Genomic DNA, 26,820 nt, shown 5'->3' on the forward strand with positions numbered 1-26,820 from the left:
GTGGGGATGCATCAGCAACCAAACTTGGCCCCCATGTGACTGTATAGGCCTGGGGTGGGTGTATTTCTGTCTTCTGTGCGTCTCAGTTCAGGTGGAGCAGCTTGCAAAGGTGAAAGCAAGAAAGAAGAGGAAGGTGGTGAGCTTATGAGGAAGAGTGATCGAGAAAGAGGGTTTGAGTTCATCTGCAAGTTGAGGGATCAAGAAAGAAGAGGAGGAAGGTGAAAGACGTGCAAATTGAAAGTGAGAAGGAAGATGGGCAACCTGAGCCATGGAGGAAGAGAACATCTCCTTGGACAAAGGTACCTTTCTGTAATCAGAGGTTCAGGTCAAGAAGTCTCAATAAATGCGGCAAGAGGATGGCGGTGGGGAGCGCCTCGATGGGTCAAGAGGTCCCTGGAAATCCACCAATAGGATGATGAGGGGGAGCGCTCTGGCAGGTCAAGAGGTGTCAATAAATCCGGCAGGAGGATGGTGGCAGAGAGCACGCTGGTTGGTCACAGGATTACCACCAAAAAGGCAAGGGAACAGTCCCGGGGAGCAGTCTGGTGGGTCAAGAAGTCTCAATATATGCAGCAAGAGCATGGCGGGGGGAGCACCCTAATGGGTTATGGGATCCCAAGAAATCCAGCAAGAGGACGACAGGGAGGAGCACTCTGGCAGGTCAAGATCATGCTGAAGAAAGGCAAGAGGATGGTGGAGGGGAGTGCTCTGGTTATTCAAGTGACTTCCCAGAAAAAGGCAAGAGGACAGTAGGGGAAGCATTCTGGTGGATCTAGAGGTCTCAATAAATCTGGTAAGAGGACGGCAGGGGGGACCGTCCCGATGGGTCAAGATGTTCTAAGAAATCCAGCAAGAAGATGGCAAGGGGGAGCACTCTGGCAGGTCAAAAGGGGTCAATAAATTCAGCAAGAGGACGACGTGGAGGAGTGCTTCGGCAAATCAAGATCGTGCGGAAAAAAGATAAGACAACAGCAGGCGGGAGTGCTCTGGCAGGTCAAGAAGTCTCAATAGATCCAGCAAGAGGATGGTGAGGGGTAGCATTCCAGCGGGACAAGATCACTTTGAAAATAGGCAAGACAGCAGTGAGGGGGAACACTCCGGTGGGTCAATAAGTCTCAATAAATGTGGTAAGAGGACGGCAGCAGGGAATGCTCCAGCGAGACAAGTGGTATTAATAAATCTGGCAAGTGGACAGCGGGGGGAGCGCTCTGGCAGGTCAAGATTGGTCTGAATATAGCCAAGGGTATGGCAGGGGAGAGGTGGGAGGAAGCACTCTGGTGGATCAAGAAGACTTAATATATGCAGCAAGAAGATGGCTGGAGGTGGGGGGGGGTGCCCTAATGGGTCAAGGGGTCCCAAGAAATCCAGCAAGTGGATGGCGAGGGGGAGCGTTCCGGCAGGTCAAGTGGTGTCAATTCGGCAAGAGGACAACAGGGAGGAGTGCTCTGGCAGGTCAAGATCATGCTGAAGAAAGGCAAGAGGACAGAGAAGGAGTGCTCCTGTTTTTCAAGAGACTCCCTAAAAAAAAAAAAAGCAAGAGGACAGTGTGAGTGCTCTGGCAGGCCAAGATCACTCTGAAAAAAAGCAAGAGGATGGTGGTGGGGAGTGCTTCAAGGGGTCTCAAGAAATCCAGCAAGAGGATGGTGAGGGGGAGTGCCCAGGCGGGTCAGGAGGTGTCAATAAATCTGGCAAGAGAACAGCAGAGGGGAGCACTCCGGCGGATCAAGAAGTCTCAATATATGCAGCAAGAGGATGACGACGGGGAGCTCACCGGCGGTTCAAGTGTCACCCAGAAAAAGGGGAAGAGGACAGCAGAGGGGAGTGCTCTGATTGGTTCACAAGACTCTCCCAAAAAAAGCAAGAGGATGGTGGGGGGAGTGCCCTAATGGGTCAAGAGGTCCCAAGAAATCCAGCAAGAGGACGGTGAGGGGGAGCGCTCTGGCAGGTCAAGAAGTCTCAATAAATTCAGCAAGAGGATGAGGAGGAGGAGTGCTTTGACAGGTCAAGATCGCTCTGAAGAAAGGCAAGAAGACAGTGGGTGGGGAGTGCTCTGGTTGTTCAAGTGACTCTCCAGAAAAAGGTAAGCGGACGGCAGGGGGAGTTCTCCGGCAGGTCAAGAAGTCTCAATAAATCTGGGAAGAGGACGATGGGGAGAAGTGTTCTAGTGGGACAAGATCGCCCTGAAAAATAGGCAAGATGGTGGTGAGGGGGAACGCTCCAGCGGGTCAAGAAGTAATAAGTGTGGTAAGAGGACAGCAGCAGGGAGTGCTCTGGCAGAACAAGTGGTGTCAATCTGGCAAGTGGACAGCAGGGGAAGCGCTACAGTGGGTCAAGAGGCACCCTGAGAAAAGCCAGGAGGATGGGGCGGGGGGAGCGCTCCAGTTGGTCACTAGACTCCTCCAGAAAAGGCAAGAGGATGGTGGGAGGGAGTACTCTAGTGAATCAAGAAGACTCAATGTATGCAGCAAGAGGATGGTGGGCTGGGGGAGTGTCCTAATGGGTCAAGTGATCCCAAGAAATCATGCAAGAGGATAGCGAGGGGGAGCGCTTCAGCGGGTCAAGAGGTCAATAAATTGGACAAAGGACAACAGAGAGGAGCACTCTGGTGGGTCAAGAGATCCCAAGAAACCCAGCAAGAGGATGGTGAGGGGGGAGCGCTCAGATGGGTCAAGAGGTGTCAATAAATCTGGCAAGAGGACAGCAGAGGGGAGCACTCCAGTGGATCAAGAAGTCTCAATATATGCAAGAGGATGGCAGGGAGGACCTCACCGGCGGTTCAAGAGTCACCGAGAAAAAGAAGAGGACAGCAGGAGGGAGTGCTCTGGTTGGTCACAAGACTCCCCCAAAAAAGGCAAGAGGATGGTGGGGAGGAGTGCCCTAATGGGTCCTAAGAAATCCAGCAAGAGGACAGCGAGGAGGAGCACTCCAGCAGGTCAAGAAGGGTCAATAAATTCAGCAAGAGAATGAGGGGGAGGAGTACTCCCATAGGTCAAGATCACGCTGAAAAAAGGCAAGAGGACAGCAACGGGGAAGTGTTCCACCAGGACAAGATCACTCTGAGAACAGGCAAGACAGTAGTGAGGGGGAATGCTCCAGCAGCTCAAGAAGCCTCGATTAAATCCGGCAAGAAGACTACAGGGGGAGTGCTCTGGCAAGTCAAGATTGCTCTGAAAAAAGCCAAGATGACGATGGGTGGAGCGCTCTGGTTGTTCAAGTGACTCCCCAGAAAGAGGTAAGAGGATGGCAGGGTGAGCACTCCAGTGGTTCAGGAGGTGCCGTGAGAAAAGCCAGGAGGACAGTGGGGAGGAGCGCTCTGGTAGGTCTCAAGACTCCCTAAAAAAGGCAAGAGGATGGCGGAATCAAGGAGTCCCAATATTGTAAGATGGTGGCAGGGGGGAGCGCCCCAATGGGTCAAGAGGTCCCAAGAAATCCAGCAAGAGGACGGCGAGGGGGAGTGCTCCAGCAGGTCAAGAGCCCTCAATAAATCTGGCAAGAGGACAGTGCGAGGGGAGCGTTCCAGTGGGTCAAGATGCTCTGAAAAAAGCCAAGAGGATGGTGGAGGGAGCACTCTGGCGGGTCAAGAAGTCTCAATAAATGTGGCAAGAGGACAGCAGGGGGAAACGCTCCGGCAGGTCAAAAGGCGCCCTGAGAAAGCCAAGAGGACAGTGGGGAGGAGCGCTCCGTTAGCTCTCAAGACTCCCTAAAAAAGGCAAGAGGACGGGCAGGATCAAGGTGTCCCAATACGGTAAGATGGGGGGGGGGGGGGGAGCACACCAATGGGTCAAGAGGTCCCAAGAAATCCAGCAAGAGGACGGTGAGGGGGAGTGCTCCAGCAGGTCAAGAGCCCTCAATAAATCTGGCAAGAGGACAGTGTGAGGGGAGTGTTCCAGTGGGTCAAGATGCTCTGAAAAAAGCCAAGAGGATGGTGGAGGGAGCACTCTGGCGGGTCAAGAAGTCTCAATAAATGTGGCAAGAGGACAGCGGGGAGGAGCGCTCTGGCGGATCAAGGAATTACAATGCAGTAAGAGGGTGGCGGGGCGGAGCACCCCAATGGGTCAAGAGGTCCCAAGAAATCCAGCAAGAGGATGGCAAGGGGAAGTGCTCTGGTTGGTCACAAGACTCTCCCAAAAAAGGCAAGAGGATGGTGGGAGGTCAAGAGGGGTCAATAAATTTGTCAAGAAGATGACTAGGAGGAGTGCTCCGGCAGGTCAAGATCGCGCTGAAGAAAGCCAAGAGGACAGTGGGGGAGAGCACTCTGGTTGTTCAAGAGACTCTCCAAAAAGGCAAGGGGACAGTGTGGGGGAGCACTCCAGCGAGTCAGTATCACCCTGATAAAAGCCAAGAGGATGGTGGGGGGAAGTACTCTCGTGGGTCAAGAGGCGCCCTGAGAAAAGCCATGAGTACGGTGGAGAGGAGCACTCCAGCAGGTCAAGAAGTCTCAATATATACGGCAAGAGGATGACGGGAGGAGCGTGCCAGCGGCTCAAGAGATCCCAAGAAATACAGCAAGAGGAAGCGCTCTGGCAGGTCAAGAGGTGTCAATACATTCACAAGAGGGTGGGGAGGAGCACTCCAGTAGGTCAAGATCACGCTAAAGAAAGGCAAGAGGACAGTGAGGGGGACGCTCTGGTTGTTCAAGTGACTCCTCAGAGAAAGGCAGGAGGAAGGCAAGGGGGAGCGCTCTGGCAGGTCAAGAAGTCTCAATAAATCTGGCAAGAGGATGGTGAGGGGAAGCGTTCCAGCAGGACAAGACTGCCCTGAAAACAGGCAAGACAGTGGTGAGGGGGAATGCTCCAGTGGGTCAAGAAGTCTCAATTAATTTGGCAAGAGGACTGCAGTGGGAGTGCTCCGGTGGGTCAAGATTGCTCTGAAGAAAGTCAAGAGGACAGTGTGTGGAGCGCTCTGGTTGTTCAAGTGACTCCCCAGAAAAAGTCAAGAGGATGGCAGGATGAGCACTCCAGTGGTTCAAGAGGTGCCCTGAGAAAAGCCAAGAGGACAGTGGGGAGGAGTACTCTGGTAGGTCTCAAGACTCCCTAAAAAAACCAAGAGGACAGCGGGATCAAGGAGTCCCAATACAGTAAGAGGGTGGCAGGGGGGAGCGCCCCAATGGGTCAAGAGGTCCCAAGAAATCCAGCAAGAGGACGGCGAGGTGGAGTGCTCCAGCAGGTCAAGAGCCCTCAATAAATCTGGCAAGAGGACGGCACGGGGAGAGTGTTCCAGTGGGTCAAGATACTCTGAAAAAAGCTAAGAGGGTGGCGGAGGGAGCACTCTGGCTGGTCAAGAAGTCTCAGTGCAGTAAGAGGGTGGCAGGGTAGAGCACCCCAATGGGTCAAGAGGTCCCAAGAAATCCAGCAAGAGGACGGCAAGGTGGAGTGCTCCAGCAGGTCAAGAGCCCTCAATAAATCTGGCAAGAGGACGGCGCAGGGGCAGCGTTCCAGTGGGTCAAGATGGTCTGAAAAAAAGCTAAGAGGATGGCGGAGGGAGCACTCTGGCGGGTCAAGAAATTTCTCAATAAATGCGGCAAGAGGACAGCGGGGGGGAGCGCTCCAGCAGGTCAAGAGGCACCCTGAGAAAAGCCAAGAGAACAATTCCGGGGGGGGGGGGGAGGTGCTCTGGTTGGTCATGACACTCCCCCAAAAAAGGCAAGAGTGTGGTGAGGCAGGGAGTGTTCAGCAGGACAAGATCACCCTGAAAATAGGCAAGACAACAGTGAGGGGGAACGCTGTGGCGGGTCAAGAAGTCTCAATTCGGTAACAGGATGGCAGGGTGGAGTGACCCGATGGGTCAAGAGATCCCAAGAAATCCAGCAAGAGGATGGCAAGGGGAAGTGCTCTGGTTGGTCACAAGACTCCCCCAAAAAATGCAAGACGATGGTGGGAGGTCAAGAGGGGTCAATAAATTTGTCAAGAGGATGACTGGGAGGAGTGCTCCGGCAGGTCAAGATCGCGCTGAAGAAGAGGACAGTGGGGGACAGCACTCCGGTTGTTCAAGACACTTTCCAAAAAGGCAAGAGGACAGTGCGGGGGAGCACTCCAGCGGGTCAGTATCACCCTGATAAAAGCCAAGAGGATGGCGGGAGGGAGTGCTCTTGTGGGTCAAGCGGTGCCTTGAGAAAAGCCATGAGTATGGTGGAGGAGAGCTCTCCAGCAGGTCCAGAAGTCTCAATATATATGGCAAGAGGATGACGGGAGGAGTGCCCCAACGGCTCAAGAGATCTCAAGAAATACAGCAAGAGGAAGGCAAGATGAAGCGCTCTGGCAGGTCAAGAGGTGTCAATAAATCTGGCAAGAGGACGGTGAGGGGAAGCGTTCCAGCGGGACAAGACTGCCCTGAAAACAGGCAAGACAGTGGTGAGGGGGAATGCTTCAGTGGGTCAAGAAGTCTCAATTAATTTGGCAAGAGGACTGCAGGGGAAGTGCTCCAGCGGGTCAAGATTGCTCTCAGATAAGCTAAGAGGACAGTGTGTGGAGCACTCTGGTTGTTCAAGTGACTTCCCAGAAAAAGGCAAGAGGACTAAGGGCAAGGCACTCCAGTGGTTCAAGAGGTGCCCTGAGAAAAGCCAGAGGACAGTGGGGAGGAGTGCTTCTGTTGGTCACGAGACTCCCCAAAATAGGCAAGAGGACAGCGGCAGGGAGCGCTCCGGCCGATCAAGGAGTCTCAATGCAGTAAGAGGGTGGCGGGGGGGAGCACCCCAATGGGTCAAGAGGTCCCAAGAAATCCAGCAAGGGGGAGTGCTCTGGCAGGTTAAGAGCTCTCAATCTGGCAAGAAGATGAGCTGGGGGAGTCCTCTGGGGGGTCTACAGTCGCCCAGAGAAAAGCCAAGGGGACGATGTGGGGGGAGGAGTGTGCTCTGGTTGGTCACGAGACTCCCCCAAAAAATGCAAGAGGATGTTGGGTGGGAGTGTTCCAGCGGGACAAGATCATCCTGAAAATAGGCACGACAATGGTGAGAGGGAACATTCTGGCAGGTCAAGAAGTCTCATTAAATCCGGTAAGAGGACGGCAGGGGGAGGTGCCCCAATGGGTCAAGAGGTCCCAAGAAATCTTAGCAAGAGGACAGCGGGGAGGAGCACTCTGGTTGTTCAAGCGACTCCCCAAAAAAAGGGCAAGAGAACGGTGTGGGGGAGTGCTCCGGCGGGTCAAGATCTCTGAAAAAAAGCCAAGAGGACGGCGGGGGGTAGCACTCTGGTTGTCCAAGTAACTCTCCAGAAAAAGGTACGACGACAGCAGGGGGAGTGCTCAGGCGTTTCAAGAAGTGTCAATAAATCCAGAAAAGGATGGTGGGGCGGAGGGCACCGACGGATCAACAGGCGCCCTGAGAAAAGTCAAGGGGACGGCGGTGGGGAGCACTCTGGTTGGTCACAGGACTCCTCATAAAAGACAAGAGAACGATGAGGGGGAGCGCCTCGATGGGTCAAGAGGTCCTAAGAAATCTAGCAAGAGGATGGTAGGGGAGAGCACTCCAGCAGGTCAAGAGGTGTCAATAAATCCAGCAAGACAACAGCGGGGGGGGAGTGCTCTGGTGGGTCACAAGACTCCCTGAAAAAGGACAAGAGGATGCCAGCGGGGGAGCTCACTGGTGGTTCAAGAGGCACCCAGAAAAAGGGGAAGAGGACGGCAGGCAGGAGTGCTCTGGCAGGTCAAGAAGTCTCAATAAATCCGGCAAGAGGACAGCGGGGGAGAGCGCTCTAGCGAGTCAAGATCACCCTGAAAAAAGGCAAGAGGACGGTGTGGGGGAGGTCGCCGGCAGTTCAAGAGGCACCCAGAAAAAGGTAAGAGGATGGCGAGGGGGTTCCTCGACTGGTGAAGAGGAGCCCCAAAAAAAAGGCAAGAGGATGGTGGTGACTGGGGAGCGTTCCAGCAGTTCAAGAGGCTCCCAGAAATCTGCTTAGACAGCAGTGGGTAACACGGCGGGTCAAGGTCAATCAAGGAAGAACAGGAAGGTGGTTGACCTGCAATTCAAGAGTGAGGAGGAAGACTGGGAACCTGAATGAGGAGGAGCAGAACTTGCTGTGGCCTCTGGAGCCTCTCTTCAATTGGGCTCAGGTAAGCTGGGAGCAGGGGCTGTAGGCTGGGGTTTGGGAGGTGGGTGGGTAAGGAATGATCCGGGTTTTTTATCTCTTGAGCAACTGAAGCTCCTGGGGAGTCCATGAATAGTTGCTGCCTTACTTGGTTTTACACTGACTTTCATGTTATCTTTTCATTATGTAGAATTTTCTGTTCTGACATTGAAACTTAAACTTCTTTGGAAATTCATCCTCTGACCTGTCAGTCTCAGCTCACGGCACTTCTACTGTCTCATGGCCCGCATTTCAATGTTCATTAGATCGCTCTCTGGGCGTTGCATTTTAACTAACAATCCGTCACTTTCTGCGTGACATACACTATGTTTTTATCATCTACCATATTTTCTGTGAATATTCTCTTTGGTTCCTCTCTAAGTTTGTTTTTCTTTTCCTTAACAGGCAGCTTTTGAGAGCTCTCTTAAGTAAAAATGATATCTCTTCACCTTTTTTTTGCGCTTTTCATGTTACGAGCAGCGACACACTTTATGCTCAGTCTCCATGCCTTTTTTCCTTTCTTGCCTAGGTTCAGAATACCAGGAATTCTGCATCCAAGCTTCAAGTTTCCTGTTCACCATTGCAGGAGATCTTGGTAATGTGGCAATGAGGGAGATGATGAAGAAAAATGTTACCCGTTCCTTTTCCATTTCAAGATGTTATTTTTTGCCTTTCTGGTAGCTGTGAGATTATTTGCAATCTTGCGCTAGCATCTACCTAAAAGAGAACGTGGATGCTTTGGGTGCCTCCTCAAGAAATACTTGCTCTATGGTTCTGGTGATGTCCAGGCTTTGAGGGTGGGGGATAGGGGAGCATAAATCTTATGGGGCCTCCTGGGATGTCTGCAGGCTTGGGTGACCTGTGGTTGGGACGGGTGCTGAAGTTGTCAGTCCTGCCCTGAATCTCTCTCTCCCTCTCTTGCAGCACCTGACTGAATGGAGAAGCAAGTGGATGGGAAGTTCCTGCGCCACAACACAGATCGCATTTATTACTTTCGGCCTCAGAGACCTGGAAAACCAAACTATTCCCATCTTGCCTTGAAGCAGCCTCTGCTCATGCGCTTCTCCCAGTGGTCCAATTAGTGACTTTATTAGAATGGATTGCTAATCATGTACTAGACTTTCCTACAACTGATAGATTTCAGTTGGAGGCATGGCACAAAGTTGGATGAGTATTATATGAACAGGCAGCAACTGGAGATAAAGCTCTTGTGAACACTTATCTACCTGGGGAAAAATTATGACTACTTTAAAAGTGGGTCAGAAGGAAGTAGTTGCGCAGGTCGCAACTAACTGTGAACCTTCTGCTCCTCCCTTGCCAGGGAAGGAGGAAGGTCCTGTAACTATATCGGGCAAAAATGCACTAACCATGGATGCAGTAGCAGAGAAAGGTTTGACTGATAATGAAGCCCCTGCACGTACACTACAGTGAATGCTTTTGGCAAATGACGGTTTGTGGGAGTCGCCCGACAACCCCCTTGATCCTGGCCCGACAGACCTGGAGTGAGAGCCTGCTTTATTCCTCCTGGATGTTACTTTGCAACCAAAAGTGCACGCTAATTCAACCATGTGGGATAAATGCAGAGAAGAGGCTTTGAAAGCAGGAGACTGGAAAGTGGTTATGGCATGCTCTGTGATCTATTGTGAATGGCAACCTCCAGGCTTTCAACAGCTACCGTATGATGTTGTAAAGGAATTATGGACATTAGCTAAAGAAAATGGGGTTACTTCACGATTTGTTATAAATTTTTTGAAGCGTTAAGCTCCTACTTATTCCGCATGACTGGCATTCTTTGTTGAAAATAATCTTAACCATACAGTATATTGGGTAGTGGTTATCTGATTTTCGAGAGAACTGTACTATAGAGACTATTGATAATGCATATCGGCCAAGAGGGATTGATTGCAGTCATTTAGCTGGGGAAGGTGCCCATGCTTTGCCAGAGAATCAAGTTGCATATCCCAGAGACATACATATGTGGTGTAATAGTAAAACTAGCAATGAAAGTGGTTCAGAAGTTACCGGAGGTTGGGAGACATGCCAATATGTCCTTTTCAAAAATCTTGCAAAGATCGTGGGAACCTTATGCGCAGTTTTTAGGCCGCTTGCAAACCGCTGTGGAGAGACAAAGCGATAATGATGCAGCTTGTGAGTTGTTGCTAAAACAATTGGCTCTTGAGAATGCTAATGCTGATTGTCAGCGTGTATTACAGGGTATTGGGAATAGGGAGAGGTGTACTATAGCAGACATGGTGAGAGCATGTCAAAACATAAGTCAACTGAACATTGTACCAGCTCTCTAGCTGCTACTTTAGCAACACAGTTACAAGTATCGGGAACAAAACTGAAATTGAGATGTTTTCATTGTGGGGCACTGGGTTGTGTAAAGAAAGATTGCACAAAGTATGCATGCCAGGCTTCGAAGGCTGTACCTCCTAGAGATTGTCCAAAATGTGGAAAAGGCAGGCACTGGGCAAATGAATGTTGTTCAAGGTTTAATGTAAAGGGGGAGCCAATTAACCCTCCCCAAGAGGTGGGGGGGGACCGCCCCCACCTCCAAACAATCAAATAAATGTGAGTTGAAACTCGTGGCCCCTGAAAGCACAGGGCTGGACTTGGCTGCCAGCCAGTCAGTGATGATAATTAATTACTGCTGCAGTAGTGCTTATTCCCACAGGAGAGTGAGGGCCTTTAGGGCCTAGCGTGCATCCTTTGTTAATAGGTCGATCATCTACTACCAAATTGGGTTGGTTTGTCTTATCTGGAGTAATTGACTCTGTTTATCAAGCTGAAATCAAAATTATGGCACAAACATCTGTGCCACCTTGTTACATCCTGAGGATGCCCTCAGATTTGCATTTTCTGTTTCTTCACTTAATCAAGTGGAGCCTATGAAAAGATACCATTGGTAGTATCACCACAAGAGATGAGAAATAGTCTGACCATTTGCCAGACAGTAGTTGCAGCGGCCTTACAACTTGTGAGGAAGCTGTACCTCTCAGCTTGTATCTATCATTATATGGATGATATTTTGGTTGCCACGTCACAAGAACAGGAACTACAACAAGTAATGCAAGCCCTATGTAATGCTATACAAAAGGCCAGATTACAAATTGCACCAGAAAAAATTCAGATAACTGCTCCATGGAAATATTTGGGATGGTAAATAACAAAGCAAGAAATCATTTAAATTCCATAATGTCATGACCTTAAATGACTTAGAAAAATTGCTAGAAGCCATAAATTGGCTCTGACCTATTTTGGGTATCACCACAGAGGAACTGCATCCACTTTTTACACTTTTGAAAGGAGACCTGAATTTATTGTCTACTTGGGCATTGGATGACAAAGCTCAGCATGCCATACAGAAAGTATCTGATGCTATTAAACAAAAACAGGGATGGCGCCGCTATTTGCAACTGCCTATTTGGCTGGCACTCATAGCCAGTACTTTCCAACTGTTTGCAGTACTGTTTCAATGGGAAAAATGATTTAAGTGATTCTGTAAGAGTGGTGGAATGGGTTTTTCTAGCTCACATGCCAACGAAAACAGTTTGGACAATTAATGAAATGTATGCAAAACTAATAATTAAAAGTAGAGAACATTTATATGCTATGGACGGGACAGACCCTGAATGTATATTTATTCTTACAGCAAAAGAGAATTTGTATTGTGTTTGTATTGTAATTGTTATTAACTGAAGATGAGAATTACCAGATTGCATTGGCAACATAACAGGGAATGCATCAGTTTATTACCTTCAACATAAACTGTGTGCTGAAATTGGTAATTTACCATTGTACAGCAAATGCTGCTGTCAGCAACAACCAGTAAGCGACAAGACTATTTACCGGTGCGTCTGGTTGTTCATGTACAGCTGTAATTATGTGGCTAAACTCAGATATCCAGTGTTGCAAAGACAAGGTAGAAAAAGGAGATCAATAGTCAGTACAAGTTCTTGAGCTAACAGCTGTTAGGATTGCTTTTGAGGTGTTCTGTAATGAAACTTTGAACATTGTAACTGATTCATATTATGCAGCAGGCATACTTAACCACCTGGAAGCTTCTTTTATTAAGGAAGAAGACAATCCTCTTTTGATGGCTCTTTTGATGGTTTCTAGTAAATCATAGATGTCATGATTTTTGTGCAATGCACATCCGCTCTCACACTGCCCTTCCAGGACCTCTTGCGGAAGGCAGTAGGAGGGCTGATGCATGAGCTGTGCCACTTATTGTGGCACAGCTTTGGAGCAAGCTAAATTATCACATAAATTCTTTCACCAGAATGAAAGATTGTTAAAATGACAATTTCAAATTACAATGGATCAGACCAGGAGCATTCTTATGTCCTGCCCTGATTGTCAACAGTTTGCACCCATGCCATCCAAAGAGGGTATTAATCCACGAGGGATTACTGCCAATGAAATACGGCGAACTGATGTAACGCATTGTTCTGAATTTGGTAAACTCAAATATGTACATGTTTCTGTAGACACTCATTCCAGATGTCTCGTTGCTACTGCACACACTGGTGAAAGAGCACGTGACATCTGTAAACATTGGTTAACATGTTTTGCTGTTTTAGGAGTTCCACGATATATAAAACCAGAGGAAAGTGGAATGCATGCTCAATTAGAGGAGCGATCCCCTGAGCATCCAGTGTGCTGCAATAAAAGTGCCGCTTTTTAACACTTTCAAAACAGTGTTAAAGAGTCTTTTTGCCGACTTTTCGGTATAATTTTCTGGTGATGAGGATGGGATAATCTGCCTGACCTCCCGTGGATCCCAGGATCTCTGGAACCTTATGCCGGCGCCAGGGAATTCCTGGAAGGGACCACAGATCCTCGGACCAGCTCGGGACGTGGGTAAAACCCCATCAATAGAGATAAGGCACTTTTATTGTTTGATTTGCATACTGCCTACGCGAGACGTGGGATGACACCAGCACGTTGGGTCTTTGCATTTTGGTAACTTAGGTAACTTGAAAAAAAAAAGGAAAAAAGAAATAAAAAATAAAGAAAGAGAAAAATGAGAAAACAATAAATAAAAGAGAAAAATGAGGAAACAGTAATTTGATAAAGGTACCTTTAGTGATTTTGCAGTTTGTGCCTTAGTCATTGTAGAATTGTTTGTGTCTTTAGTGATTTGTTGTTGTTGTTACTTGTGTCTTGGGTGATTTTATACTTAGGGTTAACCGATTGTCAGTTACTGTGATTGTGAAATAGGTAGCGGGCAATCAACAGAAGGGATTCAGAAGAAATCTCCCCTCAGCTGTATTTTGTGACATTGGAAAAGGATTATTTGACTCCCTGGGGAACAGCAACCAGGGAGAATCTTTGTTGAAGAACAGATATTGATGGAGCGACAAGCTGAATTGGTATCGACAACAGTGCATTTTATACAGGATTAGACACGCCATGCCTAAAGCTATAAATATGCCAAAACTTTTTGAGATTAAACAGGATCATAAGAAGTCTCCCACAGAGTTTTTAAAACATCTTAAAGAGACAGTACAAAAATATTTTAATATAGATGCTGACTTGGAGAACAGAGAAATAAAATTCTTAGTTGACTAGGAGCTCATTATTCTGTGTTAAACACTATGCAGGGAAAATTAAGTAATGATTCTGTAACAGTTATGGGTGCCATAGGAATTGTCAAACACAGCCTTTCTTTAACCTGGTGCTTAGAATGTTTATATGTGGAGTCTTGTACTTATTGATTTGTATACTATGTGTCTTATCTTGCGTACAACGAATGATTGAAAAAAGCTTTAATAGTGTAATGGCTGTGCAATTATTAAACAAAGAAGAGGGAGATGTGGCAGTATTGTGACATCAGGCCTGTGAGAAACAGCAGGAGTCGACAGCATGAGAACAAGCGTTGGAATAATACAAGAAGCGAGGACTGTATGCTATGTGATACATCAAGGACAGAGGGATTGATACATCAAGGACAGAGGGACATCTTGTGATAGACAAAAAATGTGTTTGTGGCAGTAACTTTGGTGGGAACACAAAATGCATCGCTTATGTAATGCCTAACTTAGCTAATCAGTGAATGCTTGAGCAAGCATCATAGCGAGTATAAATGTAAACCTGAGTTTGTAATAAATGTCTCTTTGCATCTTAAAGACGGTCTGTGCCTCATTTGCTGCATCCCTTTACCTGTTTCCCAAAATATGTTTTAGATTGTATTTACCATTGCAAAAATAAAGCTTTCCCCCCTTAATTTTTGTCACGTATTGTAATTACAATTAGTAGAGGCATTGAAGCCTGTCCTAGCTAAGCTGGAAGATAAGGGTTTTTTCTGGTGTAGGTAACCATACGCACACCTTTTTAGTAGAAAGTGAATGATCGCGTTTTGTTCTTTTTAATTTCACTCTTTGAAGCTGCACGTCCAAAGCGCCTCGGGGTCCCGGCAGGGCGGTGAGAACGCGAATGAGGATGCAGAGCGGGCCAATCAGATCGCGCGAGAAAGCTTGAGGGGCGGAGCGACAGGGAAACGGGGAGGGGCGATGATAGGCGGAGAGAATGGAAATTAATGTGCGTAGCCAGCCAATCAGGTTGCCGAGAGGGAACAGAAGGGGCGGGCCGCATGGGCTCGAGGGCTTCCTAATGCGCATGCCTGAATTGCGCAGTCCTCAGTTCGGTCCGTCCCCGAGGCGGGCTCGTGGGGGCGGAGCACGGGAAGGAGCATCCAATAGGAGAACAGCGCGGTGGGGTGGAAAGCAGCCAATCAGAGCGCGTCGACTCAATCCAGTTTTAATAGCTACATCCCTGGCAAGCGTGTCCGTGGTGTCTCGGGGGGGTATCGGGAATTAATTGGACGGGGGTTGGGGCGAGGGACGGGAGGCTGCGGAGCGCTCGCTGCGGCCGGCTCGCGGGGATCTGGAGGCAGCCAACTCAGGGCAGCCCTTAGTGAGGTCCCCGGAGCCGGCGGAAGGGCAGAGGGGAAGCAGGTGACAGCCGGGAACCTCCCGCCGGGAGGTTCGCTCTGGAGGTCTCCGGGGCGCGGCGGGTGTCGGTGCCCGCGGAGCCCGGCGGGACGGTGGGAGAGAGCGAGGGGAAGGGAGCGGCGAACTAGGCGGCAGGTCAGTGCGGGCGTGGCGAGGGTGACCGTGACGTTGGAACAGGGGGAGCGGGATGGGCCAGTGCGGTGAGGGGTGTTTAGTTACGTTTCCCCCCTGCCCTTACGGCTGAGCTCGCGAAGCTCGCGAGAGGTGTGTGGCTCTCAGGGCAGGTGGGCTTAAGGTTTGTGGTCTGGAGCCGTCTCCCCGGTGCAGCGCCCGTTCCCGGTACCGCGGTGTCTCCAGGAGCAGCGCAGCCCCTTTTTGCCAGGAGGATGTTTAAAAACAGAGCTCAGGTGCGGTGGCAGGCTCGGTGGTGTGGCGAGCGAGGTGCCGCTTTGGCGGGAGTGCGGAAGGTCAGGGCGAGGCGCGGCGGGTTCTGTGTCTGTACGTGTCACCGGGTGTGTCCACCCACGCCAGGCTCAGGGTCCTTCCCAGCCCGAGCGCCCTCCCCGCGGAGGGGACCCCCGCGGAGCCGTGGCACCCCCGCGCTCAGCTTCCCCCTTCCGGACAACGCGGCACAAGAGAAAGAAAAAGAAAACACACGCACAAAAAGACAGCACAAGAACTTGCGCCCAATTTGCACATCGCTTCGCGCTTTGGGCGGGGAGGCGCTGAGCGGACAGAATGCCGGTTCGGATGCAGAGCGGGCCGATCGCGTGCTTGTTCCTGCACCTAAACTTTAGGAGAGTGCTCTGCATAGTTCGAATATCCCAGGGTGGGGCAGGGGAAAGGGAGCAGCTCTGGGTCTCCTCTCACCCTTCCTCCTCATGGGAATTAAACATGAGAGCTAACTGCTTGCTTTTCTGAAGCTATTATTGGCAACCAATGCAAAATGTCCCTTTCCATGACAAGTAGATGACCTGCTAAGTACAAGCTATAAAAATTCAGGTCATGTTTTCTGTTTCATTAATATGCTGCCTGACAAAGCCTTTGCCTGCTGGGCCTCTCTGCTGGGGAACTGGAGTTAGAGAACCCTTAAGGATTTCTCACTGTCATTATGAGAAAGAAAGGCAAACAGGCTTCTAAAGGAAAGAAGGCTCCCAAAAGACAGGCTGCCTTTGTGTCCTGATCTCATGAGCAACCACAGGAGGAGGGAAGTAATGCCATTTACACACACAGTCCCAGTAGTGTGGGGTTCGAATGCTTTTATGTTTCACTAATAGATGGGCCTGACTGTCTCAGAAGTCAATAGAAAGATTCTCCTTGATTGCTACAGGCAGTGGACCAAAAATGTCATTCAGCCACAGAAATGTTTGTAAAGTTAGTAAGCAGGAGGAGAAGAGCAATATGAATCGGAAAGCGAATCCAAGGGAGAGTCTTTCTGAAATGCTTTTCTACAAAAATCATAGAATCAGTTAGGTTGGAAAAGACTTTTAAGATCATTGAGTCAAACTGTTAACCTAACACTGCCAAGTCCGTCACTAAACCATGTCCCTAAGAACCTCATCTATGCACCTTTTAAACACCTCCAGGGATGGTGACTCAACCATTTCCCTGGGCAGCCTGTTCCAATGCCTGACAACCCTTTTGGTGAAGAAATTTTTCTTAATATCCAATCTAAACCTCCCCTGGCATAACTTGAGGCCATTTTATCTCGTCCTATCACTTGTTACTTGGGAGAAGGGACTGACCCCCACCTCACTGGAACCTTCTTTCCAGTTCTTGTAAAGAGCAATAAGGTCTCACCTCGGCCTCCTTTTCTTCCAGGCTAAACAGCCCCATTTCCCTCAGCTGCATCTCATAAGTCTTGTGCTCTAGGCCCTTCACCAGCTTTGTTGGCTCCTGCAGTCTTCGGACCAGTAGCATCAAGAATTTACTGGAGATGGTTGTTCTTTTTACATAAAACTGTCTTTCAGAAATCAGAGAAGTGTCTCCCTGCAGGGGACATCCAAGTTGGGTTCAGAGGGTGCTTATTACATCTAGGTGTAACTACAGGACTTTCCCATAAAGAATGTAGGGAGGATGGACCTTCATTCATATGCTTGGCTAAGGCTGGATTAATCTAATGCTGGATTCTGGATCCAAAGCCTTTTCTCTGTGTAGGGAGTTTTGGGCTTGAAGGAATTTGAAGAGCTTTCGCTTTTGGCAATGTTGAGTAGGATGCACCCTGCATTCTTAATTTCATTCTCCGGGCTTGCAGGGTGTAACTGATGTGCTGGCAGGGAAGCCGTGCTGCCCTGCCCAGGGCTGAGGTTCGGCTTTCCAGCTCCAGGTCAGCTCCCATTCCTCTCACCTGTCCTGCTTCCTTGGCTACAAGCTGACGAAGTGAGTTTCACATGGAGAGCGTGGAGGCTGAGATGCAACGGAGAGATCTGAGATGTAACCCAACAGGTCAGTGCCGTTCAGAGGGTTATAAATATTTCCTGGAGCCAACGGGTATTTCCAGGTTTGGCATTCAGGTGTCCTGCTGAACCACTTTTTGCCAGAGGTGGGTTTTAGGGACCAAGCTGCTTCGTGCCCTCCTCTGTGTTGTTCACTGCCATGTACCTTGTTCTCTCCAGGGCTCTTGCCCAGAATGCCAATGTTTTGGAGCAGCACCACCAGCCTCATTCCAGGGATACTCAGCCTGTAATGAATGCATTGATTCATAACTTATTTTTAAAGCTCTGACCTCGAGCATGCAGTGGGCACAGGAGTATTTATAGCTCTGTTTACAGTATTCTGCTCTGAATACAAGCCAACAAGGCCAAGCAAAGAGCAGGGTCCCTGCCCCAGTGTACATTTGACAGCTACTACAAGCTCAACTGCTTTAAGGTATTGCCCTCAGTAAATGGCAGGGCAGACTAACCCTGACAACTCCAGAGAGTCATCCATGCATGGGACTTGCTGCGCATACATCTGTGGCCTGTTTGCAGCAGAAGCAGACATAAGTTCCAGGTGCAAAGACACAGAACTGGGAATCTTGGGTCTAAATAACTCATAGGGATGTGCTGGAAAAAAGCAGGAAAGAGCCACCACCAACTGCAGCTGTTACAGCTCTTGCAGTGTAATATTTCTCAGTGTGTGTTCCCTGCTTTGTATTTGGAGTTGCAGGCGAAGACACAGCATGCTCCGGAGTGCCATGGTGCTGCCTCTCAGATGTGGTGCTTGAACTGACCTGCCCAAAGCTCAAGCACTCCAAGAAGATAAGCTCTCTTCTTTGTGTGGGACTAAGGTCATTAAAACTGAAGCAATGCTAAAAGTTACCTTGCTTCGCACTTGCCGTGTTCTGTTTTCCATCTTGCAACATGTAGCCAGTGTCCAGGTCACTTGTCTTTCTCCGGTGCTTGATTCTGTTTCCTTAGCTCTTGACATGTGGTGAGTGCCCAACCAGAAACCTGAGCATTAACTAGATAAATTAGCTAGATAGATCAGCTGTTTTTTCTTCCTGTTGGACGTCAGTTCTTTGCAGGTTGGTGCCCCACAACTACTTTTGGACTGTCAATGCAACAAAGAAGACCTTGTCATTATCTTTCCAGTGAAATGGCAATTACAATATTTCCTAGATTAAGATTTTCATAGCTAGATTTTGTTAGTATTCTGATTGACATGTGTCCTTTCAGGTTCAAGTTCCCCTGAGAGCCTGCCTTTTTCACCAGGCTATATTTGTGAGTGAACATGTAACTGACTGTAACATTGTGCATCACTCAGATGAAATCCCTAAGAGGGAAAGTAATTGCCTTTTTACATGCAGAAATGGCAAAATCAGCTGGAGCTAATGCTTTGATAGTTAAGAGAATCAGTTATTAATATTTCTGCATGGAGACAGCACAGCCACTGAGGCCTTTGCAACTGTGAATCTCACAGTCTTGCTCTTGGGCAAAGTATATGCAGTCGTCTCTAATCTGTTTCATCTCTCCACAAGCAGCTCACCCAGCAGTGTGAACAAATTGCCTGGAAATGTCGTCATCAGGCTTCATCTGGCACTATCTCCCCTTCTGTCTGGGTCATTGATTTCCTCATCTCCTCTGCCTTAAAACTCACATCATACATTAATTTGTGGCTCTCCAGTACTGAGGAGGCTGCACTGTGCCTTCCCTGCTCAACACCAGCAGCTTTCAGCCGCTGAAGTGTCCTTTACTGCTGCTCATTTGAAGACTCCCCGAATGTGTCTCGAGTGGCCTCCCTGCCTGCTACATAACAGTATGTGCTCTGCCAGCTTTTGTTTCATCACAAGAGCTTGGAGCTGTTCTGCTTTTGGAAATTGGGTAAGATTTGGTCTCCTTCCTACAATGACTCAGTGTGCTGGAGAAACAACTCCTGCTTTGCACACGAGCGGCTACCGCAGAGCTCTGAGAGCTGTGCCAGCCTCTGCGAGCCAGCAGCTCCCCACCCGAGAGCCCCTCAGCCAGCAAGGAGCTGGGGCTGCTCCACGCTCTGGTCTTATGATTGCTAAATATAGACTCCATTGATAAATAACACAAATGCATGAAGGGTGCAAGAGCCAACAGTTGTTGCAGAGTCATCTTTGCTAATAGTCTTTTCCTCTGTCCTTTTGCCCACGTCCCTGTGGCCTTTCAAACACCATCCTTTGCATTTTGAGTAGATATCTCTGTGCACCAAATTCATACTCAGTTCTCATTGCAAGACAGTCCAGGATTGGACCTTTAATGTGCAATTCAGGCTGGATAAATGATTCTGTAAGAGAGAAAGTCTTGTCTGGCTACTTAGTGGTGCTGTGGTTGCTCTCTGCTTGCTCCGGTCAGAGTTTATTCCCTGTCCTGGTCTGTTGCTGTCATTTAATAGCCAGGTACCACTCTGATCCTGTATCAGACTTGTTTGCTGAGCTGAAGCCAACTCAGGCAGCTGAGCCACAGGCTTTTGCCTACTGTAGGTTTGTTTGCACAGCTACTCCCAAGGATCTGGCCAGCAGAAACTCACTTTTCTTGCATTTTATTAATAGTAATAAAGTCCCATTTTTCTTCAACACATGTAAGCTGAGTGCATCTGACATGGAAATAAGTGCAAGGTGGTGAGGCCTCAAATGTGAAGCCCACACTTCTAAATTAATAATGGGAATAATTCCATTCAAAAGAAGTGTCAGATAAAATGAGTCTATTTCCTCAGGGAAGTGTGTTCTTTTATAAAGCTTTACTGATCCTTGTCTTTGTAGAAATCAAATTGGCAGTCTCTTTGTTTCACTGCCAAATTCTTCATTCTAGGCCTGGAATGTGTCCGGGAAAATATTTCTAGAGAAACCCCTGTTATAAATAACCTGGAGGGGAGAAGTATTCAATGTATCCTTCCTAAAACAAAGAGTGGCAGGCTGCTATAGTGCATGGAGAAAGGCCTGGTCTCTTGTACTAGAAGTGGGGAAAAAAAAAAAAATCTTGATCTTGAGGCTGATGTTCGCAGTGTCTGCTCAGGGTGAGTCACACGAAAGGCAAATTGAGATAAGAGCAAAGACTCCTGAAAGAAAACTACTGATTTTAATCTCTTTATCCCTGCTTTCAGGGTCTTTGCTGTAGAAATAAAAGTGCTGCCCTTCCCTGTAATGTTTCCTTGTTAAAAGGTGCAGCACCACCAACTCCCCTAAGCTTTCTGTCTATGCCCTTGCTGTATGTTTTTGATATATAAAGCCTCTTAGGAGTTTTTTTTCTTTGTGACCTGTTTATAGAGGGTGCTGCATGGTCAGCCTGTTCCAGCCCTCTTGCAGCTTTTACAGCCACACCAAATCCCGCCTTTAGACATGCTGGCTCTTAAGTAGTCACACATGAATTTTTATCGGGTTTATGTAGTTGCATGTGAATATCACTAGATGTCCTCTACTGCTAAGTAGCTTTATTGTAGCCTGTGCCAAGCACCACATGGAAATTCAGTTAAATGAATCTCAGCTGTTTAAGCTGTCTTTTTTATAGCTTCATTGTTCCTAGTCCATAAATGCACAGCAATATTCCTCCTCCATAGCATGTAGGAGTGATCACTACCTCTGACTGACTTGACTTACAGTGACAGCAAAGCTACTGTATTGGTGTCATGCAGATTTGGAAACATCTGGCACATCATAGGATCACCTCAACTTTTTCCTTTGCCCCTCATTTGAGCTGAGCCATCAGGCAGGGCTCAGGCTTTGGTCTCCTTGTCCAAATTCTTTTCTAAATTCAACACCAAAGTTCGAGCCTGTGGGGCTCCGCTCTAGTGAGATCTGATCCAGTGCAGGATGGTGCATGCAGGGGGCGGCCAGGTATAGCTCCTTGCTCCAGCACAGCCCAGCTGGCCTCCAGGCAGTGATGCCAGCAGCACCTTGGGTTAGCTCATGGGAGGGCCACCATGTGCCCTCAGACCCCATCTCCACCTTTGCCTTCTCCACCATGACCTCTTATCCCCGACTGTGTGTCACCAGCAGGAACTTCTGCAGACATCTCCTGCAGAGAAAACATTACTTTTGTTGTGTGCAAACCATCCCTGCCTTGCTGCCATGCTGTGCAAGGCCCCGCGCTTGCAGTCACCCGCTGCAGACCTCAGGTTGCGTGCAGTGTGCCAGGGGCGTGCAAGGGACGCGTTCCCAGCCGGCCCAAAAGGCAGCTGCCAGCAAAACAAGCCCAGAGGCTCACTCTGCGTTAGCCTGCTCAGCTTTAATATAGAACAATAAACAGCCACATTCATCTAGCCCTAATAGTGAAATATTATGCTACACAAATAATGTGTCTTCCTATTTAGAGACAGGTTGCCTGAAGTATAGTCTGATCTGAGAGGTTCAGAGACCATATGGTCACTTTAACCTAGTAAGTGAAGATGAAACACACTGGAAATGTCGTGTGCTTAAAGCTGTATAGAGGGAAGTGCAGGCTGAAATCTTAAGGCACTTTTTTCATTCAGCTTTGTATTAAGTTCCACACACAGTTTGAAGCATTGCCCATCTTGCACTCACATCCCCCTGGGGAGGGCTGGTAAAATGGGGGGGCTTTTCATGCCGCTGCCTCTGCTGTCAAGCTGAACGTGAAGTTTTGTTTAAGGGTTCCTTGGGGTGACTCAGCAGGATAAAAAAATGCACTTCAATTGGAGTTGTATTGTGTAAGCACTCAACCACAGCAGCAATTTCCCTTTAGCAATGTTGTTAACTAATACGCACTACAAGAAATTTAATGCTGCTCCAGATACTGGCTGGAATTGAAAGAGGAGCTTCTGGCTTTCCTTCTTACATAATTTTAGTATTTCTTACGGTCAGGAAGGCTACTGAGAACTGAGGAATACCCCAGAGACCCAATGTGCAGGAGCAGGCCCCAGGCTTTTCCTCTCAGATGTTACTGACTTTGGTATTAAATGCATCAAAGATTTTCAGGCTTGCAGGTCTGAATACTGGCCTTGGTTTGGAGCTGCAGCTACCTCCACAGAAGCAGAAACGTGCCTGCTCTGAAGGGTTATCTGTTTAAGATGCCTAAGTACAAAGCTGGATGCTCAAGTTTTAAGATTTAAGCCTGAACCCTTTGGTCTACTGGTCCCAGGACTGCTGTGTCCTCAGAATTTAGTGACAACACTTCCATACCTTCGAGGGTGTAGAAACGACCTGCTGTGTTTTGAGAGTCACTAATGGGTACCACTCATCAGCAGCTTTGCCAGTGCTGCTCTCGCTTGTGGCAAGAAGTGCTGATAGCAAAAAGACAGATTCCTCATAGCCAGCCACCTCCGTCGCTGCACTGCACGTGTAGCTGCTGACAAAGTGCCCTCGGCAAACTGAGGAAATTGTTTTGTCCTGGAAAACTTGCAGCCAAGAGAGGAGACAAGCTTTGCGCCACATTCATGTGCAAGCCTCTGACTCCAGTTGACAAAAGCATGTCTTACAAACCCAGATGTTGATTGATGTGAACAAGATGCCTCTGTCCCGCTGTTGGGTTGGGAAAGCCTGGAGGGGGTTCTCCTGAACGTGTCTCCTGTGTCTTAAGGTGTGGCGAGATTAGCGAAGAATTTTCAGGGTGAGCTGGCATGGGCACTATGGCGAGGTGTACTATGGCGAGGTGTGCTGTGGCCACCTGCTGTGGGTCTGCTCACTCTCACCTCCTCCATGCCACTGGACATTAGTCCAGTGATGAGCAGATTTTGAGGCAGAGACTCGTTTATGTTTTTTGTAAACAGGCAGCGTGTTCCTCTCTGCCATTAACTTATATGGGAAAGATGGCGTGGAGGCTCTCTTTTTTTCATACAGGCCACAGCACAGTGCCAGACTGCCTCAGGTAGATGTTTTCAGGGAGTACTGGCTTGTACATAATGCTAATTTGGCACAGGTGGGGAGCTGAGGCTGTTCACTTGTCTGTGAGAACCAGTTCAAGTCACATCGGCTTTGCAAACCAGCATGGAGCTGGGCCCTGACCCAGCAAGGTAAGTTAGCAGGCGCCTAAATGCAGTCGCCTGAGATGCTCTGGGTGCTTGGCACATGCCTGAGCACCCTGCAGGATTGTGCCCAAGATGCTGCAGTGGTAGGACACCAGGCAACAACAGGCTGACCAGTCTTTACTGACATGGATTACGCTCTCATAGCCATTGCCTGCATCCTGTGTGAGGGCAGCGGGTGTAACTAAATGGATGTATGTGCAGAAGCAGGACTTCTGCTCACGTCAGCTGCAAAGAGAAGGCGCAAGGTGTCTGCAGGTGAGATGTGAAGCACTGCTTTGGTGCTGGCTCCCATTGCCAAGGCCACAAAGGAGAGGCAGGAAAAGTAACCGCTGTCGCTGTGTTCCCTGACATCTGTTACTGTGATAAGAGTTGATCAGGCTACCTTGTATTTAGTATGAACATATGTATGTGCGTAAGTGTGCATATAGTAGCTGGTTCTTGATGGCACAGTGTGTGCCGTGTTAACGTGGCATGAACTCCGTTTGCAGAGTATAATCCCGTGCCCTCGGGTTGCTGCCCTGCCCATCAAGCAGCGCCCGCAGAGACGCGGTTGTTCGCTCTCCTCCTCCTTCGCAGCCGCTTGCACGGAGCCCCGCGGCTCGGTGCGCTCCCGTTCAGCCACCACCCTCCCGGGGTGCCGGCCGGGCAGAGCCGCGGGACCGGCCACCCCCGCCTGGGCGGCTTAAGGTGCCGCCGCCGCGGTCCACCTTAACGCGGCGGCTGCGGCGGCGGACGGGCCCATTGCCGCGCCGGGGGTCGGCGGGCCCCGGGTTCCCCGGGCGCCGCTCCGCCGTCCCGCGCCCGCCGGAGAGCGGCACAAAAATGAGTCAAAAGTGAGAAAAGCGTCGCCGTCACCGAGCCGCGGGTGATGGCGGGTCTCGGCTGCTGCTGAGAAACCCCCGGCGGCGGCACCCGGCCCGGCCCCCGGCGGCGGGGCCGGGCTATTTATAGCAGCCGGCGCGGCGATATAAGGGATGGCCGGGTGCGGGCTCCCCTGCCGCGGCCGCCGGGGCGGGAGCGGGCGGGGTTGGGCCGGCGGCGCTGCCCGGCCGCGGGCGCCTCTCGGCGGGCATGGGCTGGCGCTGAGGGCGCGGCCCCGGCCGCCGGGGTGAGCGGGGCTGCGGGGAGAGGGGCTGGAGGGCTCGAGGCTGGGTGGTGCTTCCGCCGAGGGAGAAAACAAAACACAAGCAATAAATCGCAGTTTCTTTCGCTTCTCCCCCCAGGAAGAGAGGGGGTGCGGGATGGCTCCGCGAGGAGTCACGGCGCTCCACGCGTGAAAAGCCCGCGGGAGGGGCGGGATCACCGTGACACCCGGCGGTAACGGTGTCGGGGCTTTGCCCTCTCTCCTTCTGTCTTCCCCCAGTAATTCCGCTGAAATGCCGTGCCCCGCTCGGGCATGAGCGCACCCCGCCAGCAGGAGCGCTCCCCGGCACCGCCGCTTTCCCTGCCCGCAGCTCCGTGTCGGGAGGAAAAAAGGGCTGTCGCCGACTGTCGCCGCGGAGCCGCAGCTCTCAGCAACGCCAGACGCCGGGCTTGGGACAGGACGGTACGGTGGCTTTGTGGCGCGGGTCTCGGCGGGCTGTCGGTGTCCGGGGGAGGTTCTGGCCTTGCTTGCCGAACGCTTGAGAACGGACCGTGTAAAGCAATGATTGGACCGCTGTGGGTCTCAGGTCTTCATCTGGGGGCGTGGAGGGGGGAGAGGGGAGTCACTCTGAGTTACATTGTGTAGTGAAAGGTCTTTATAAGTTGAGGGTTCGTTGGATTTTTGTTGTGTTGGGGGGTTCCCCCCCACCGCCCCAGCAGATTCAGAGCCGTGCTAATCTTTCACTTTCCTACCCCTTGCGAGTTCTGTTCTGCATGTCACGAGTTTTCTTATCGTGCATTTAAAGCTGCCCTTGGACTACTAAATACTTTATGAAAGCTTTCAGGTTCATGTGTTTGAGTTACTTGCTAGACTTCTAGAAGAAAGATACAGATGCTGTCTTTAATTCCAAAGAAACAAGGAGAGGTACTTTTTTTCCCTGCTCTTACATTTTTTCTGCTTTTAAGAAAACGAACTGAACGACAGCTCATGGGCAAGGCATTTTCAGCTCCTGTGCTTGGGATTGCTGAGAATTAGAAAGAAAACTTGTATCTTGTTTGTTCGTTTTCTAAACGGCTCGAGAGCCTTAGAAACAGTGTTTAGAAAACCCTGCTTCCCAGACAGAGAAAGCAAGATAAAGCCATGCTGGCTGCAAGTTGAGGAGCAAGTTAAGAGTTAGGCTCTGGGTGGACCAGTCTCAGCACCCTATACTTGGCTGCTCTAGTAACCTTCCCTGTCGAGCTGATGATTTTATCCAACAAATTGGGACTTTACACTGTGGTGATCTGGGGTAGAGGCTGGTGTTTTATTAGAAGAGCAAAGTGCACAGCGGAGTCCTGACACCTATGTGAGGCTTTCCCTCAGCACAGGTAATTGCAGCACTTATGCACGCATCAGCTGGCACTTTTCTGCCTTAGTTGCCTGATGTTACGGAAGTGTGAAAATCTAAGCCACCAATTACTTAAGTCATCCAAGTTCAGATTTTTGTGATGGGCTTAGAGGGATGGTATTGGTTGGAAATGTTCTATTTATGTCTTACCTGGAAGCTGTTGTTTGTACAATAGTTGGTACTAAGAAAAAGTGCACCAACTTTATAGTCATACTTGGATATAGATGTGCTTTCTGAATTTTCACTATGAAAGTACCTAGTTAGCTCAGGCCATTTCTGCACAAGAAAGGTGCATTTCAAAGGCCTAAGACTGCATGGGTCAGCTCTCATTATTTTTCTTTATGAAAGGTGCTTGTCTGTTGCTCTGAATCTGTTAGGGTCATTACAAAAATTTGGTGTATTAATTTAAGAAAAAATAAGAGAACATAAGATAGAGAACAAGGGTGTGGCAGGGAAATTATGAAGCAATAGTTTGAAAAAAAACCCCTTGATAGTATAGCTTTAGACTGCCTAATAGAGATAAGATTTCTTTCTGTGTATTTGAGCCTGAAAATACAACGCTGACAGCATCTCTTTAAAAATAATAGCACATAAAGAAAAATAGGTATTCTTCGTGTTGTAGTTCTGCATCGTGTTTTTTTTACTTTCTTTGATATTACTTCTCCATTTCAGGAGATAACCCACACGATAAGAGTGCATAGCCCAGATTGCAGGGGGCCAAGCACCCCACTTGTGTGACTCCTGAATCAGAGCAGCTGCACCAGGGTCAGAGCTGGCCCAGCATCTGTTTTCAGATATGATTTGAAAGGCAGTTTCTATTTATTGAAGTTTTTGGTGGGTGTTTTCACAAGCTCAAGAGTTTTTGCAGGGGAACTAAGAATTACAGAAACAAAGCTTGCTTTCTTC

General features: G+C 49.3%; 2 protein-coding genes across 3 annotated transcripts in view; one reads left to right on the forward strand and one right to left on the reverse strand.

Moving 5' to 3' along the window:
* Positions 1-24,125: 24,125 nt before the first annotated feature.
* On the reverse strand, positions 24,126-25,302 carry LOC135990442 (proline-rich protein 2-like). Its single transcript, XM_065638132.1, has 2 exons — positions 25,280-25,302; positions 24,126-24,561 (listed from the first exon to the last, which is right to left on the reverse strand). The coding sequence occupies exons 1-2, from the start codon at positions 25,300-25,302 to the stop codon at positions 24,126-24,128; spliced, it is 459 nt and encodes a 152-aa protein (XP_065494204.1).
* The window catches only part of MRAS (muscle RAS oncogene homolog), a 41,375-nt gene continuing 39,009 nt past the window's right edge, over positions 24,455-26,820 (forward strand). For both annotated transcript variants that reach the window (XM_065637524.1, XM_065637523.1), the window contains exons 1-2: positions 24,455-24,551; positions 24,807-24,989. The gene's annotated coding sequence lies outside the window, so the exon portion shown is untranslated. The remainder of the gene's footprint in view (positions 24,552-24,806; positions 24,990-26,820) is intronic.

Source organism: Caloenas nicobarica, chromosome 6 (assembly GCF_036013445.1).
Source record: "Caloenas nicobarica isolate bCalNic1 chromosome 6, bCalNic1.hap1, whole genome shotgun sequence".
NCBI classification, from domain to species: Eukaryota; Metazoa; Chordata; class Aves; order Columbiformes; family Columbidae; genus Caloenas; species Caloenas nicobarica.